The following is an 18,625-nucleotide window of genomic DNA, read 5'->3' as shown; positions in this document are numbered from 1 at the left end:
AATAACTTAATTTGAGCCCAAAACAATAAATGTTAAGGGGCCATAATAGGGGTCAAAGTTTTAAAAAATTGACCTTTGCAGTCTCTACCAAATTACTCAGATAATTTCTGGTCTAAACATTTGAAATTTTACATAAAACATATTCAGAGACAGCGCAAGCTTTTTCATCGGTTTGGGTCGAAAATTTTTTGTTAGCAATATATAAATGTATGTATGTATGTTTGTATATCTGCCTAAAAGTTTGGACAGAGGCGACGGACTTTACCAAGATCAGTATCATTTTTAAGTTTGACCTTTCATACCACAAATACCGAAAAATTGGCTAAAAACATTAATATCTTCACCTTCAACTAGGCACTTTTCTACAGCGGGGGGTGTCACTTTTTTCGCTGATATTTTTTAAAGTTATCCTCTCCTTTCGATTGTCTAGCCTAAATATTACCATAAGTCACTTCAGGTTTGGCGGTGGTCGTAACCGCAAAAAAGTCAGTCCCCCCCCACACCCGTTCTTTTCCTCCTTCGAGGTACGGGTTCGAGCCTGCCTTCCTACTACCACTTTTTTTTTTTTTGCTCAACGGACACATCCAAACACCCGCACAACGCCGGGCTGAAATGCTAGTATATCTATAAATGTGAACGTATCTGCGTGTCTGTCTGTGTGTGTGTGTACATTTCCCTACGCAATAACTGTGTCAATTTTTAGTCTACAGACTCGAAATTTGATATACAGGGTAAGGAAATTTGGGAAAATCTATGTGATCGGTTTTCGGCCAGAAATTTGGCTGTTAAGGGGTCAAACTTCAACGATTTGACCTTTGAGAACTCTACCAAACTCCTCCGACAATTTTGGGTCTAAACACTTGAAATTTTAGATGTAGGTTTCTTGGACATGGACATGGATCTAACTTAATAAGTTGATTTGAGCCCAAAACATTAAATGTTAAGAGGTCATAATAGGGGTTAAAATTTAAAAAAATTAATCGCTTTTTTTTTTTTTTTGCTCAGCATACACCTCCAAACAACCGGGCAACGCCGGACTGAAATGCTAGTATATCTATAAAAGTGAAAATGTGTGTGTGTGTGTGTCTGTCTGTCTATTTATGTACATTTCCCTACCAAATAACTCTGTTAATTTTCGATCTACATACTCGAAATTTGACATATGAGATATTGAGATTTGAGAAAATCTTTTTAATCGGTTTTCGGACAGAAATTTGGCTGTTAAGGGGTCAAAGTTTGACCTTTAAAAACTCTACCAAACTCCTCCGCCAATTTTGAGTATAAACACTTGAAATTTTACATATAGGTTACTTAGACATGGATCTAACTTTATAATTTCATTTGAGTCCAAAACAATAAATGCTTAGGGGTAATAATTGGGGTCAAAGTTAAAAAAAATTGACCTCTGCGGTCTGTACGAAATTACTCAACCAATTTTTGGTCTAAACATTTGAAATTTTACAAAAAGTGTATTCAAACATAAGGCAAGCTTTTTAATCGGTTTTTGGCTGAAAAGTTGGCTTCCAAGGGATCAAAGTTCAAAAGATTTGACCTTTGCGATCTCTAGCAAACTATTAAGCCAATTTTGGATCTAAACATTTGAAATTTTACATAAAGGGTTTCAAACAGGCAGCAAGTTTTTTAATCAGTTTTTGGGTGAAATTTTGACTGGCAAGAGGTCAGAGTTGAAAGAGTTGACCTTTGCAGACTCTACCAAATTCCTCCGCCAATTTTGGGTCCAAACACTTGAAATTTTAGATGTAGGTTACTTGCACATGGGTCAAACATTTTAATTTGATTTGAGCTCAAAATAATAAATATTAAGGGGTCAAAATTGGGGTCAAAGTTAAAAGAAATAATTGTCCTTTGCTATCTCTACCAACTTTTCTCTATGGTAGTTAAGGAAGCCTATTATATAGAAAGGTATTACGGTACATATGCAGACTTTTTAATACATACATATGCACATAAAGTTACGAACAGTACCTAGGGCCCGAGCAAAGCCGGGTTGAACTGCTAGTCCTTTATATTCATAAATTATTTAGCTGATATTGAAAGATCAACAGTAGAATTATTTGCAGATGATGTGAAATTGTTTGTTGGATCATTTTCACAGGTAGTAGATAGAGAGATATTGATAGCTAGATATTGATGGCTTATCAAATTGGGAAAAATATGTGGAAATTAAAATTTGATATAGAAAAGTGAAAAGTCATTTTACATATCGTAACGAAAACAAGATAAAACATGAATAGAAAATAAACAGGAGTGTAGAAAAAATATTTGAGACAGGATTTGGGAGTCAATTTTACTGGTAAATTAAAATCTTATTTGAATCTTATTTTTTTATGATTTGAAATGCAAATAATTTGCTGGATGAATAGAAATTTTATTTGAAGAAAATGTTATTAGAAAAGCTAAGACTTGCAAAACCTCACAGAATGATAGAATCCTTTGGTTTGATTACTTTATTCGAGAGAAGAATAAATAATGTCTTAATTGAGACCTTCAAAATAATTAATGTGATTTTTGAATATGGGATTCTTTTTTAATATATCCTCATAATGTTAGCCAAAAAAAAAAAAAAAATTAAAATTAAATCTTGTCAGGTGGATGGTTAGACAACACCATAAGGCTTGTTACCGATTTCTGAAACTAGTCAGAATTTAATTATTTAAGAGTGCTGTTCAACATTGAACCTGAAAATGACCATGTTGTAGTCAGCTGAGAAGCAGTCCAGTGGTACTGTGTTCCACAGACGGATTTTCTTGGGAAGAAACACTGCTCATGGAAGTTCCGTTTAGTTTTAGGTAAACAAAAGAAAGGAAAATTATTTGCATTGGTTGTAACGAGATAAGTTGTGCAAGTTTCAAAAAGCATATGAACGCAGTTATTTAGAAACGAGTACATATAAAATAAAACTATTTTCTATTGCATAATTTTTTTTTGTAGCAAATACATTCCCATGACTTTTAATAAACTCGTTATATTTTACTCCCTGCTTCAAAATATTGTAAATTAAAATTTACACCTTGTTGTAGTTTATATTCCAAAGAAAAAACATATATTTATATTTTGTTTTGCACGTGTTTCGTTGAATGGTCTACAGACACCAAACAACTCGTCAGAGACAGTTAATATTTCCTCAGAAAAAAAAACAAACAGTTCCAAAGTTTTTTTTTTGGGGGGGGGGGGGGGGTCCGGCGCTTCTACACTATTGGTACGAAATTTCGGAAATCGTAATACTGAATTTCACATGAAAACAATGGTATCTACGTATTCCTCGTATTTTTAAGATGATTATATCCAAAAATTACGAAAATCGATAAAGTAGAAAATTATTTATTCAAGAAAATAAAAAATAGAATTTGATGAAAACGATCGTAAGACACAGGAGAGTTCAAAAGGGAGGTAATTTCCCGCTTTAATTTAAACAAGATGGCGGCAATTTTTCACCTGCTAACACAATCAAAGTTGTTTTATTTAATAATTCAGTAATATTCAGGCAACTTCAACTGCATAATTTGGAAGCTACCATTGTAATTTATTAGAATTGACCACAGAAATCCGTTGAAACCATTTTTTATCTGAAAACGCCATTTATCAACTACAAAATCTCGTCCCAATTCTGTAAAAGCGCCTTTTTTTCTTTTCAGAATGAAAGGATGAAAGCTGGTGAAAATGAATGGAAATTGTTAGGAGTCATATGGTTGATAAAAAAAAACTTACTTATTCAAGATATAATTGGGATGTTTTCTTAGCTGATTATATATATATATATATATATATATATATATATATATATATATATATATATATATATATATAAACAAAGACTTCTTTCTCCGTGATAGAAGCATTGTTTAAATTGATGTACAAAAGTTTTAAAAAGCCGACACATTAGTTTTTTAAATGAACAAATATTTATTTGTTTAAAAATAAAATTTTCGACGATCATAGCGTTTTCGTCAGGATTAGTTTGTGATGTTTTTCTTTTTCATTTTTTTTCCCTTCCTTATGATTATATTTTCACCTAAAAAAATATCACCACGAAGAAGGAAAATAATGAAAAAGAAAAACGTCACAAATGGGCCCAAACGAAGATGCTATGACTGTCGAAAATTTGATTTTTATATGAATAAATATGTGCTCATTAAAAAACAAAAATTGCGATATATTGGCTTTCTAAAACTTATATATATATATATATATATATATACTAGTAGAGGGGCCCGGCCTTTCTCGGTCATAAAATACACTTAAATATAATATTTTAATTTATGCAGATTTCATATATATCTTATTATAGTGTCAATTCTTTATCGAGTATTATATATTATATTTGTACCCAATCTATAGTAATGATTTCAAAAGTAAAAAAAAAAAAAGAATGATTTTAGTGCCATCAGCTAGAATCGAAACTGAAACATAAAATTTATGAAGAATTCTTGGTAAAATTATATATTACAAGATCAAGCAAGGATGCTGGGATGGTCCATGAACTTTTATAATCATTAATATATATTGTAACTATATTCGCAATATTGCACTTTTTATAATTTTTTTTTTTTGTCATAAGCATAAAAGCAAATGTTAATTATTACATTAAAATTATAAACAAATTTTCATGAATTTTTTGTATCTGTCAGATGGCCAAATCCGGGTTGTTGTCAGTTTGCTGATTCATTCAATCTGGAAAATCGACAAAGAAAGAAACTATTAAACCCTGGCCTTCTACCCCGACTCCACCCACTGCCCGATTGCAAATTAAAGAATTTGGTCACTGACAAAGTGGAACCCTTATTGCCATTGGCGACATCAAACCTTCCTCTTTTATTTCTCATCTGGACTCCATGGTAAGTTTGTTATCATCCAGTCGTGCTAGTGTCACAGATCTTTCTGAATCTTTCACTACATCCTTACTTCTAGCCAGGTAGATATTCATGGGCGCTTTGTGTGTCGTCTGCTTAATGTTTTTATATCACCCCCCCCCCCCACTGAATTACTTTTCTGTTTTGGCATCCACAAAAGAATCTCACTGATGATTTTATCCATCCTTAGCATTTCAACAGCAACCAGCAAATCTGGTCCTTCTCCTCCTCCCCCCCCCTCTCTCTTAGTGATTCACTATTTAATATAATAATTAAGTGCTTAATTTTGTGCTACGAAACAGATACTGTCAAGAATTGTAAATGTCAACTGAATTAAAGGAATAAATTGTAAGATGATCAACATCATGAACTTTGGAAGATAGACTTTTGTCATTCATTCACTATATTGCTTTGTAATTACATTCAGCTTCTTAAATAAGGATTGGTATATATTATAAGGAAATAAAGTATACTTCTACAGATATATATATATATATATATATATATATATATATATATATATATATATATATATATTAGTCTCTTTATCCATTCCACTTTTTATCAGGAACTGCTGGGCCGATCCGGCTGAAATTTGTATGGATCTTTGTTATTATAAGGTGCAGTATAGTATCCTATTGATACACTGTTAAAGAGAAATAAGGATTGATATATCTTAAGTTCTACTTTCTCTTGGAAACTGTTGTGCTGATCTGGCTCAAAATTTGTGTGGACCTTTGTTATGAGGTGCAGCAAACTAAGTATTATAATATCCTTCTCTGATCAAAGCTGAAACTTTACAAACATCTTTCTCAAGAAGATGTTCGTAAAGTTTCTCTTTTTGCTGATGCTGCATCCAAGAAATCTCAAAAGCAGTTCTTAGCATTCTAGTGTACGCATGGGTTTAATTATACAATATTTTATAATGTTTTTTTTTTTAGTAATTTTTGGGATTTCAGCTGAGATTAATACAATTTATATATAATTTAAAGGAAAAAGAAAACATTCAACCAAGATTTAAATAAATTCATGTTCCAATTGTTATATATGAACTAGACTTTTTAGCCTGTTAAAAATGAGCAAAAGTTATAGAATGAGTGCTTTTGCCGAATTGATGCTTGAAGATGGTTAAATTTGTGGTCATTTTTGCATTAAATACTAATCGTATTAATTCCTAACCATGCACCGAACAGATAGTATAATACTTAGTTCGCTGCAACTTATCATAACAAAGGTTCATACAACATTGCATTAAATACTAATCGTATTAATTCCTAACCATGCACCGAACAGATAGTATAATACTTAGTTCGCTGCAACTTATCATAACAAAGGTTCATACAACATTTCAGGCAGATTGGCTAAGTAGTTCCCAAGAGAAAGTGGAAGAAACAGACAGACACAGACAGACAGACATAATATAGAGTTTGTACCATACATTGCCAGAGTGGTTTAATCCATAAGCATTCAATATTTAATATAACATTGACGTTTTAAGTTTAAACTTGTATATTTTTCTTCTGCGAAAAGAAAATAATTTCAATCTTTATTTCCAAATATTTTACGTAAAGTTAAATAAAAATGAAAAACCAAGATTTCTTAAAACAAAACTATTTAAGAACTAAAAGAAAGATTTTCAATATGAAAAATATTGTTTTTTTCTTCTTCCTGCCATTTAGGTGTCTTCCTTCTCAAATTACGATGAAAAGATTTGGAGAATTTGCTGAGAAAAACGAAGAATTGGTAAATTGAAATGGATTCTCCTTTTATTAAAAACTAGCAGTACCTATACGGTCTAATCTTGATATCAACCGTAGGACCAATGATTATCATCATTGTTAGATGAAACAGACTCCATCTAATGAAAAATAGTGTATAAAGGGGAGTGAATCTTTACCCTTTGTTATCTCCCTTGATCAAAACAGCATTTTGGAAAGCAGAGTTATCTATCCATACATTAACCAGTCATTATCATCATCATTATCATCGTCGTCGTTTATTTAACATCTGTTTTACATGTTGGCATGTGTTGGACAACTTTTAGAAATTGACTTCTAAGGTGTCTCTATAGAATTAATCAGAGTTCTTGAGAACTGGTATCACAAGGGCAATTTTCCAACACAAAATTTATTATAGCACATAAAGAGAATAGGGCCAGCTCAGCAAAGTTTTTTTTTTATTACTATAGTAGGGATAAGGCCTAGTCCACATGCTTTGGAGGTGTGAAAGAACATTTGATGAAAAAATGCTGATCAGATCCTCTAGTGTAGTTTCTGTTTGTAGTGAGAACTTAGGGAGATAATGGTTAAGGTACAGTTAAAGCGAACCTCTGGGTAAGCAGTTTAATCTTATCCATTGCCGACATCATGTTGGTTGATTAGTAGGGGAATTGTTGCTCACCATCTTCTAATAAATTTTCCAGAAATCACGCGTTTCTAATTTCTGTGATGCGTTTTCTGGTCATCTAAATATATCTACTCTTACCTGCAATTATTACATTCTTACAGTGGTTTCTTGATACTACAAATTTTTGTCTATTGGTGTCTACTTATGACACCTGAAACAATGGAATTCTTGCTTCCTATGTGCGCTATTAGCTGCACTGGTTAAATTAGAATTATTGGAGAAAGTGGGGGGGGGTGTTATTATGTAATTTCCGCATCGGGATAAATGCTTCTATGGCTGCTTTGACTCATTCAGTTACCGCATTTGCACACCGTTTAGCTGAGAGAGAAAAAGTTTCACACCAAATTGCATCTCGGATGAGATCTCTTAGGGATTCCTAATGAACACATTAGTAGTATCTCGTTGTTTTGTGTAATGACGCTTCAGTTTAAGGTTTGAGGTATAATGTGATATCAAATATTATGACGAGGTGATTAGAATTCCCAAGTGACTATGGACATCTGCCACACAAGATTCAGATAGTGTTATCAAGAATAGGTAAAAAAGTGAAGCTTGCTGGTCCTCACGATCCTACATGCGTTGTTATTAGTAAGAAACCAAGCCAATCTCTGTGGTGGATATTAATGTCTCTGCCTGCTTCCCACCTGACTACAACTTGGATGTCTTCAAGTCCAACGTTAACAAATTCCTAATGAACCGCCCCCTTAAGTAAACACTTCATCATATCTCCACACTAACGTACTGTACTTGCAATAACCCTTATCCCTGAGTGGCTTCCGGGCCTTGATAAGTGGTGACCACCGTGTAAAAAAAAAAAACAAAAACAAAAAAAACATGGATTTTGCGCTTATATCAAAGGAAAGTGCTACGTCTCAACTATTTGAGATATAGTTGAATAGAATATAATCCTGGGTCAAGAAAGAACATGAGAAGAAATACAGGTAATTAACACTTTAACGTAAGATTAAACTAAAGCACATGCAGATTCTAGACTAAGTTTTCTATTCAAGGAGAGGGTATTACTGATATTGAGCTTGTGCATGTGTTTTCCAATATCTGTACAGCAGAGTGGAAGGTAACCTGGCTCTTGAGGAGCTTAGATTAGTTTAATTTAGTGTTAGAATATCTGGGAAGTTTACAAGAAACAAGGAATCAACATCACCGAAGTTATTTCTAAAGCTGTTGACATATTTTGTAGTGTCGTTACCAAATACGTTTTTTGGTGTAACAAATATAAAAAAAAATGGGGGAAAAAATAAAGCAAAGTCTCTTGAATAAAGGCAAAGTAACAATAAACAAAAGGAAAGCAAAATATAAAAAGGAGGTAAATGAAAACTAGACTCGAAAAGTATATCAATTTAGTCAAGTTTTATTAAAAGAAATAAAATGTTAGTTGCTTTTATTTCCCAAAGCAATCTTAAGTACCAATTGTAAAAAGATAAAAAAGAACATACTATAAAAGGGGTTTCTATAGAATTAATTCTGTTGACTGGAATAACAAAGTTAAAATTATCATCCAAACAATAGCAACAAATTAAAACGGGAAAATATTTGCTGTCCCTTTTAAAATAATAATACACAAACAGTCTTACTTGATAGTAAAACCTGAAAGGAAAGAAACATGCAAAAAAGGGTCTTTTAAAATGTTCTTTTTCTTTGTCTTTTTTTTTGAGAGGCGCTCTCTCAATCTTCTAGAACCTTTTGATTCTAATGTTTTTTTTTTCTTTTAAAATAAAAATGTCTTTCTAATGAAAGGAATTTCGGTTGAATTATCTTTCCAAACGATATCTTTTGCATCCTTCACAGAGACCAGCGAACTAAAATAAAATGGGCAAAACATCCTTACTTCCTCACCCCCCCCTTGCTCCTATCAGGGCAAGGAAGGTGATTGCTGGAAAGTAATAATAATGATGATGATGATGATGATGATGATGATGATGATGATGATACCAGTCACATCAGGTGATGAAGTGTAGGCATTTTACTTAACAAAGGCAAAAAAAAAAATGGGCTGAACGTCACTCTGCTCTTGGCACTGCTTAATGGCTGCTAGGATTAAAAAAATAAAATTCTCAAACTATCTATCCGACCATTTATTTAAAACTCTGTATACAGCTATGGTGTGACTGTATTTAAAATTCACAGTATCAATCTAGAACCACTATTTAACTGAAGGGTTTAAAAATTCAAATATACAACCAAACGAGTACCCTCCATATTTTGAACACCTTACTTTCTTGGATTCATTGAATCTCTGACAATTAGCAATTGACACCCACAAAATCCTTAACCAACAACAATCCAGAGCACATTTTGATCACCATATGTCTAACGCACGTTGACATGCCTACAAAGTCATAAAACGGCACAACTATAACTTTCAAAAACACTTTTTTCATGCTCAGAATTGCTGAAGCATCGAACATACTGCTTGCATCAGTTGTTGATTGCTGAGACATCTCATCCTTTAAAACCCTCATATACACTGAAATTCCACAAAACTGCACCCGATCCCCCTCCACTCAGTACATATGCACACATGTGCATTATCGATGCCTCCGTTCAGTTTCAAGAGACAATGGATACCCCCTGTAATGGTAGCTGCACGTGTAATTGTGAGGCAAGGCTTGCACAATCACCAACCACACCTCTCCTGAATTGGTACTGTTTGAGTCCAGTGGCAAGGGGAAGTGTTGGACGACTGGAAATAATGCCAAGATAAGCGGAGAACACATACAGCACCTGGAATTCCTAGATGGCCACCCATTTTAATACTGATCAGGTTCAACGTTGCTTTATATCCATTACAAATATATAATGACTCATCATGATCCCTGATCATTATGTACTGTACATGCACTTTTGATGAGTTTGATACTTCCATGCGATGAACAAGTGACTGGGATTAATTTCTGGACGAATTTATTCAAGTTTGAAATAGTTGGGATGGTGGGGTAGTTGACTGTTTACATAAATCTAGTGTTTTGGCTCTGTGTGAGAAAGTCGAAATGTGACCATCGAAAAAATTTCCACTTGTATTTTTTCCATTAAGGCATGGTAGCAGCAGGAGTCAGGTAATTTTCCAGGATGTTTTGAGGGTGTGGCTTACACTAACACTTTGAAGGCAGTGTGTTTGAATTTGTAAACATATGAGGAGTGTGCAGACACCGCAACAAGTTGTAGTGCAACTGCACATGGTACATAACGGGGTCATCACCACCACTACCATCGTTGTTGTAGGAGTAATTGTTGTTGTTGTTGTTGTTGTATCATCATCATCATCATCATCATCATCATCATCATCATCATCATTATCTAACACTTTTTAATGGAGGATTTAAATAATCATTTCTTCACTTAAGGAAATCATTTTGGGGTTAATTTTATTGTAATGATTCACATGAAGTTGCTTTTTCTATAGCATTTTATATTCTAAGAATCACTTTAAGACATTGAAAGTTTTATAATTTTTTAATCAACTTGTATGAATTTAGTTAATTATTTATGTCATCGAACGTGAAAAGTTGTTTAACTATTGTGATGGTCATGATACAAAAAATAGTTTTAGTCTTTTTTTTTCTTTTTTTTTGTTGTTGAAACAAAAACAGCAATTTATACATACTAGAATAATGCTTGTTGCAGAACAAATAAAGCAAAGTTTTGCACCACTTTTATGCTCCTTTACGAAGATTAAAATGAAGATCTAATGCTACTCAACCTTATGTCTGGAAGTCTTATTCCAATTTTGATCCAAATCCATTACCTGATTTTGATTCTGGAAAATATTTAAAATTTAAGGTTTAAGGTATCTTAAGAAGAAATTGAAATACAGAAAATCTTGCTCAGTTGGTATCTAATGATTATTGATCAAATTTAATACAAATGCAAATTGAATTTTCAAATGGAAAATTGTGCCAATATTATGCTCGTTAAAACACTTTAAAATACTTGACAGAAACTAAGAATTTACAAAAATATTTATTAATTGATGCCTAATAACTGTGGTTAAAATTTCACAAAAAAAAAAAACTTTGAAGAATGAAAAATTTCATGAAGAGTTTAAATCTCACTTTTTTTCCTCTGTTGCACGAAATGAAATTAAACTAAATATAGCCCACATCACTTATCCTTATGCTTAGCAGCTCTATTACAAAATTCATAATGATTAATTAGTTTATGATTGAATCTTATACACAGAAATATATAAAAAATATATGCACATACCTAACATTATATAAATACTAGCAGGCTGCTTGGCGTTGCCTTGTCATAAACTATGCATAAATAATATATTTTAATTCATACAGAAACTGAGACATGTGCATGTGAGTATTGTTTTTTCTAAACAGTTCACTTCTTGTAAGTAAAAAAAACATACTCGGGCTGAGATCGAAACCAAAACCAATGACATTGAGTCAAGTACGATAACCATTAAGCAAGCTTGCCACAATCTTTAAAAAGTGTTTTCAAACCTACTTATTCTTAACGTAAGTAATTTGTTAGATGAACGATTCACGTATGCACATTTGTGAAACAGTTGACAAATAGATAAAAATCTGATGACCCCCCCCCCACGTATCAATTTTTCAATTTTTACCCTTTTTTCGCATGAAAACCAATTAAAAGTTTTCTACATGTCTGAATATCCTATATACCAAATTTCAAGTCTGTAAATCAACAATTTGTTGAGTGTATGGGTTGAGAAGTGTCCTCACACACACGTTCTCACTTCTATACAAGGTGAGTCAATAGAAACGGATGTTTTTAAGCAAAAGAAAACTTTGCGAATGTTTCAACAAAAATGGAATATTTGGAAGCGAAAAATTATGTCTGACAAATGATGGTCATTTTCACGAGCACAAATTTGAAGCTGCTTTCTAAAGTTAGCTTCCACTATCACTAAAGTTTCTTGACGTATTTTTTGGATATTTTCACGTATTGCACTCTTCAATTCTCCAAGTGTACGAGGTTTCCCAGTATAGACGCGTGATTTCAAAAATCCCCACAGATAAAAATCGTACATGGAAAGATTGGGTGAGCGCGGAGGCCACGGGAGATCTGCAAAGCGTGAAATGGCATGATTAGGGAATGCAGCTCGAACAACAGTTATGGACGCTCTCGCTGTATGAGCAGTGGACCCATCTTCTTGAAACCACGTGTTGAAACCTATTGATTCCTTGTTCCATGTTGAAACCTATTGATTCCTTGTTCCATGTTGAAACCTATTGATTCCTCGTCTGCAAAGCTCAGGAAGGAAACTGTTTGCAAACATTTGAATATACATCCGTTTCCCGTGAATCCCCCCTTTAGATATAAAAATACACACGTCTATATATATCATATAGAGATACACAACTTTAAATAAACATATATACATACCTAACTTTATATAGACATATACACATGCCTAGCTTTTTATAGTGACATACACAAATTGATTTGGATTGTTTTTATTTTTTTTTTTTTTTGTCAGTTTTCTTACATTTCCGTGTGCTGTGATGGCGAAGAGTCTGCAGACAAAGCTTTTCTTGCCAAATTCCTCGATGAAAACAAATGGAAAGAAAAGAGACTTATAAGACATTTCTCCGGAAACGTGGAATCAGGTGAGATTATTCATTCGGAAAATCGGATATTTTTGTTGGAGAAGGAGGGGGGGGGGTTAAAAAATGGAAAATGATAATCAACATTTAAAGAATAGACAGAACCCTTATCCTCGAGTGGCCCCCGGACCTTGATAAATGGTGACTCTCATGTAAAAAATAAATAAATAAAATGAAATAAAAATAAGTGAAAAAAAAATACAATTTACGCTTTATTTTATACCTGAAGTATGATTTTTAATCTAAATCTTTTGGGCTATAAATCATCGTGGTTGATTTATAATTGATAGATGCTATCTGCAGTGTCTAAAGAAAGTAGGTGCAGCTATGCATATGATGGGAAGCAGGGTGAACATATTTCAAGGTCTAAACTAGGAAGACAAATTGCGTGGTCATACCAATTCCAACTCACACTGTCCTGAATAAGTAAGTATCTTACTATAAGGTCATAAAACGGGAAAGAAAAAAAAAGAAACGACCAAAGGTGATACAAGGAAAGATTAAGACCTCACCAATTTACTGAGAGATATCCTCTTCCCCCCGCTCCCCCCCTATCTCTCTCTCTCCTCCTCTCCCTCATTTTGTCTTATTTTTATTTCATTTTCCACGTCTTTACTTTTCTTCTTCAAATGAAACAAAGATTTGTATTAAAAGAATTACAGCTTAAACTTTTAGTTCGTTGTAGGATCTCGACCTGATTGATGACATTGGATTTTTAAAGAAATTACAACTGAAACATGTATGCACATATGTAGCCAATAATGTTTATACAAATAAATTTTAAAAAATATACTAGAAAGTATAAAGCTCATACAGACATCTATATAGACAAAAGAATGCATAATAGCAGTTTGTCTTTAAATTAGAAAATAAAGATGTGACATACTTTTTTTTTAGATCTTTGGGAGTTATTTTTATTTTGTGACATACTTTTGAGTTTCAAAATTATTTTAAAGTGAGTATAGATCAGTGTAGTAATTAATAATTAAGTTTGTGAAATTATGTACATACTAGCTGATTATACTCGGCGTTGTCAGGGCGAGACATATTGTTGGGTGGAGAGTTTAGTTCCATACTATTTAAGATACACCAAATATCTTATTGTTAATCATGTTACCATTTTCCTGACTTATGGAAGCATAAAACACATCCATCTTCATCTATAAAAATCAAACAGTCAAGGCGAAATAACTCTCATAGCTTAAACAAATAAAATTTAGTTTCGTTTTTAAAAGGTACTGATGTCGCCTTTAGCAAATAATTAGAAATAAATTAAATAAATAAACTTTAAATAATTTTCCTAATCAGAAGAATTATAATAATTCTATTACTAAAACGATTAATAACATAGAACTAATTATTAAAATAGATTTTCTTTAATGTAATATGTAAATTAGCTAGCTCTTTTAATGTAGATTTCCTTAGAATAAATAGTATACATATATATATATATATATATATATATATATATATATACACAATGAAATGATTGAAAAAAAATGTATATAAGTCCATTTACAGAATGAAAATTAATTTGTGAAACACTGTATCTTTTTGTATACAGTGCCGGCAAAAAGAAAGTTTGCACTTGTAATTTTTTCAAAAACTGCAAATTTAAGCTAAATTTAATGTAACTGTTTAAACAACCTATACCTCATTTGATTCGTCTTTTATTCCTCTATAATTTTACCTGTTAATATTTGACGTTTAATTCAAATATTGTTGTGTTTATGTCAATTTAAAAAAAATAACTTCAAATTGAGGCGACAAAAAAAGTTTGCAGCAACAAATTCGCTTAAAACCAGCTTAAATTATCACTCCTAAATCAGTTTAAAATATCCACCAACAGGCAACAAAACATCTCTAATCGTAATTGTTGTTGTTCCAGGTTATACAACGTAACATTTAGTCTATATGCCACGATTTTCTCTTAGTGATCGTCAGGAGCTCATTAATCTCCACCTTTCCGGTTTATCCAATCAAGAAATCGGCCGCAGATTGAAGTGTGATGAGAAAACGGCACGAAAGACTGTGCAAAAGCACCAAAACACCGGCAGTGTTCGTGATGCCCCTAAATATAGTCGTACTAGAGTTAATTCTAACAGGGAAGACAATGCTATCAAGATCCGCAGCCTCAGAAACAGATTTGAAACAGCTCCGCAAATCCAACAACAGTTTAATCTTGTTAAAAAGTGCTCTCTTTCTACTGTCAAGAACAGATTAAAATAATTTAATTTGCGAGGATATGTTGCAAGATGCAAGCCAATGATTTCTGTGAAGAACTAAAAGCGCCGTCTGGACTTTGTCAGATGCAATGAAGATCATAACTCTTCATACTGGTCAAAAGTGCTTTTTAGCGACGAAGGCAAGTTCAATAGGCTAAGCAGTGATGGTAGGCAGTACGTTCGTCGGAGGAAAGACGAAAAATTTAATCCGAGGTGCTCATTTTCAATGCTGCAAGGTGGTGGAGGTTCAGTTTTGGTGTGGGGCATTATTAGTACCAATGGTCCAGGGCATATAGTTCGCTTGTATGGTCAAATTAATTCGACCAAGTACATTAATATGTTGACTGAGCATTTTCTACTCTACTTTGGTCATAATTTGGATGATAATCCCATCTTTATGCAGGATAATGCCCCCATTCATACAGCTGGCAATGTCAAGAGGTTCCTGGAAGAGCATGATGTTCCATGTTTGGATTGGCCTGCACAATCTCCAGACCGCAATCCTATCAAAAACATATGGCATTACATCAAACAACAGCTACACAATGATAAAATTTCAAATTTGGAAGAACTTTGGACAAAAGTTAAAGAAAAGTGGGATGTTATTTCCTCGGAGTATTGCTGCAGTCTAATTCAAGGAATTCCCAAAAGATTGCAGGCTGTCAAATTACAGAAGGGCTATGCTACTAAATATTAACTAGTTCATTGTGCTTCTGTTGTATTTGTGCTGCATTAATGTCCTACATTTAAATAATTTTCTTTTTGCCTCCTCAATTTGAAGCTATTTTTTAAATTGACGTGAACACTAGAATATTTTAATTAAAAGTCAAATATGAGCAGGTAAAATTATAGAAGAATAAAAGGCCAATCAAATTAGGTATAGGTTGTTTAGCTTAAATTTGCAGTTTTTGAAAAAATTACAAGTGCGAACTTTCTTGTTGCTGCCTGTGTATATTAATCAAATTGTGAACAAAGAAAGAAATAGATACCAGCTACTATAATTTCTCCATCTGGAAAACAATTGTCATTGCTTGAAAAAACTTCTTTCTTGAATACTTTCTTGATACTACACTTTGATCTTGACCAAAAGGCCAAGTTAAAGAGGACATGGCCGATCTTCATCAATGCCAGCGTCATATCAGCGACGTGAACATGAATCGAAATCGCTCACACTTCACCGTAAACAAAAATAATAAAAGTGTCAGATTCAACATAATGGCGAAAACGAATTTTAACGTTCATAATATGATTTTATTTAACAACAAAAATAAATCATTTTTGTTGGTGTATTTAATATGGGTGTGCCGATTCAACACGTGATAGAAAGATTAAATCATTAAATGTTCTAGGATGTTCATGCTTCTTGGGAACAATGTCCTGGAAATAAATGTTAAGCTTTAGAGTCGCGAGGATTTTATGTATTTCTTAAAATAGTCTGATAGGATTGGAGTAAAACAACTGTACGAAAAAAAAAAAAAAAAAAAAAAAAAAAGAGAGAGAGAGGCAAAAAGAAAAATTTTCTCTGACTGAGGACTGAGGCAATCGTGTTTTTTTAGATAAAATATTTCTTCTTTTTTTAAACCAAACGAAATAAAATTTGTTACATTAGTTAGTTCCAGTAATGTGATAATTTTGCTCCATAAATGTGTCTGATGAGACAAAAGGTTATTTTTTGGAGAATTAATCCAGTGAGGTTTGAGCGTTAATATTATTTCTTTTGTGTTTGCCCCATGTGGCTTAGCCCCCCCCCCCCAACGGTTTGTTGTCAACCCGCAGGGGGAAAAGTGGCAAAGAGGAAAAGACGCGCGAAGTCATGCTGGTGGTTTTACGTCACACACAATGACAGAATCGGCGGCGGTATATAACACTGCATCCCAAACTGGTTTGGATTTCGAGCGCAGTGCGTTTTATACGATTTTGGCCAGCTCCAGCGAAGGCTGTCAGAAACAGATTCTAAAAAAGTTGTTTTCTTTGAGCGTTGATTGGATAGAAAGTGGACACCCTGTCACGTGGTATAATCCTGAACTACGTCCGCGCGCAGAGGCACAGATTTACTGTTTATTTCTACAGAATTTGCGTGGGTGGATATGACGCATAAGTTAACTGAAATGCTCTTTATCCATCCGTTTTAATGTCTCTGGCGTATCGTTCCACAATCACGCTCAAGTGGATTTAAACTAAGGATCTTTGATTAACAGTGCAAACTAAAACTGAAAAACTTCAATAAAATAAATGTTGAGTTGAATGTCGGCTTTATTAAAAAATAAATAAATAAACAAACAATGGAAGTTAGTGTTTCTTAATGCAAATGCACTCATACCGCCTATCTGACTATGTAGTTGAGTTGCTAATTATTGCTAGGAAAAAGATTTTTTATGTTGTCTTTAAAACAATGTGACACTGTTGCTTTTGGTGAAGAGATCTGCTAGGAAATAACAGAATAACTGGTAAGTGAGAATATTAAAGTGAAGTTGAGTGGACGATTGTACGGGGATAATAACTTCATTTAGTTGAAGGTAAAATAGTTAAAAATTTTTTACATGAAATAACATTGAAATTTAAGATCTAAAATAAATAATTAAGATTTAACTTATTGTAGATCAATTTTTAAGGTTTTTGTTTAATGGAACATGGTTAGGTTACAATGCAATTGCGTTTGGATAAAGAAGGCAGGAAGTGTGTCAATTTTTGTTGGTTTGTTTTTTGTTTGTTTATTTATTTTTCTGATAATCTGGTAAAAGAGATTACAGAACAGAGCGATTATTCAAACGAAAAAAAATTATGCATTGAGAGAGAGCATATCATATTTTTTATGAAAATATAGGGTATTTAAATCACAATTAAAAACTACGAGATTGAAATAGGGAATAATAATACAGCGGATAGGGTCCTTCGGTCTTTGACAAACTATGGATATCCACGAAGGGGTGCTTGCGTGTGAAATTTTTGTGGCAGGAGGTGCGCAATCTCCAACCACACCTCTCCTGAGTCGACATTATTAAATACCAGTGGCAAGTGAAGTGTATGTACAGGACGACTGGAAACAAATGCCAGGATACAGCCGGTACTACAGAAGTATATGTGTTACAAAATGTTCTCCCGGTGTACGAGGAGCAGCAGTAGTAGTTAATCTGAGTGTGAGAGTGAAAACTCCTCCAACTTCCATCATGTATGAGTAATTAAAAAATACATTTTTTTAAATAACAAGCAAGACTACAAATGTTAAAATGTAAAGAAGCAATCAAGAGTAAAAAAAATCTGTTTTCCAACAGAATAGACAAATATGTGAAATAAATCACTAACTGAACTGTGTCTTTTTGTTGTAACCAAATCTATCAAACACCAATGTAAGGTAAAAGACTAACTTTACTTAACATACAAGATATATAAAACAATAAATTAGCTTTTAATGTTTGAAACATTGATTTTCATGTTATCTATATATCTATAACAGTGAGAATGTGTGTGTGTGTGTGTGTGTGAGGACAACTCTCAACCTATATACTCAACAAATTTTTAATCT

General features: G+C 33.0%; 1 protein-coding gene across 5 annotated transcripts in view; it reads left to right on the top strand.

Annotated features, from left to right (window-relative positions):
- Positions 1-18,625, top strand: part of LOC145243404 (uncharacterized) — a 302,808-nt gene that overhangs the window by 271,458 nt on the left and 12,725 nt on the right. For all 5 annotated transcript variants that reach the window (XM_080106260.1, XM_080106258.1, XM_080106259.1 and 2 more), the window contains 3 exons: positions 4,650-4,856; positions 6,551-6,614; positions 12,751-12,880. In XM_080106260.1, the coding sequence (XP_079962386.1) occupies positions 4,650-4,856; positions 6,551-6,614; positions 12,751-12,880 (401 nt within the window). The remainder of the gene's footprint in view (positions 1-4,649; positions 4,857-6,550; positions 6,615-12,750; positions 12,881-18,625) is intronic.

The sequence above is a fragment of the Euprymna scolopes genome, chromosome 22 (genome assembly GCF_053919585.1).
Source record: "Euprymna scolopes isolate OS-2025 chromosome 22, ASM5391958v1, whole genome shotgun sequence".
Taxonomy (NCBI): domain Eukaryota; kingdom Metazoa; phylum Mollusca; class Cephalopoda; order Sepiida; family Sepiolidae; genus Euprymna; species Euprymna scolopes.
Note: the sequence above shows the minus strand (reverse complement) of the source record. Positions and strands in the feature narration are given on the sequence as shown.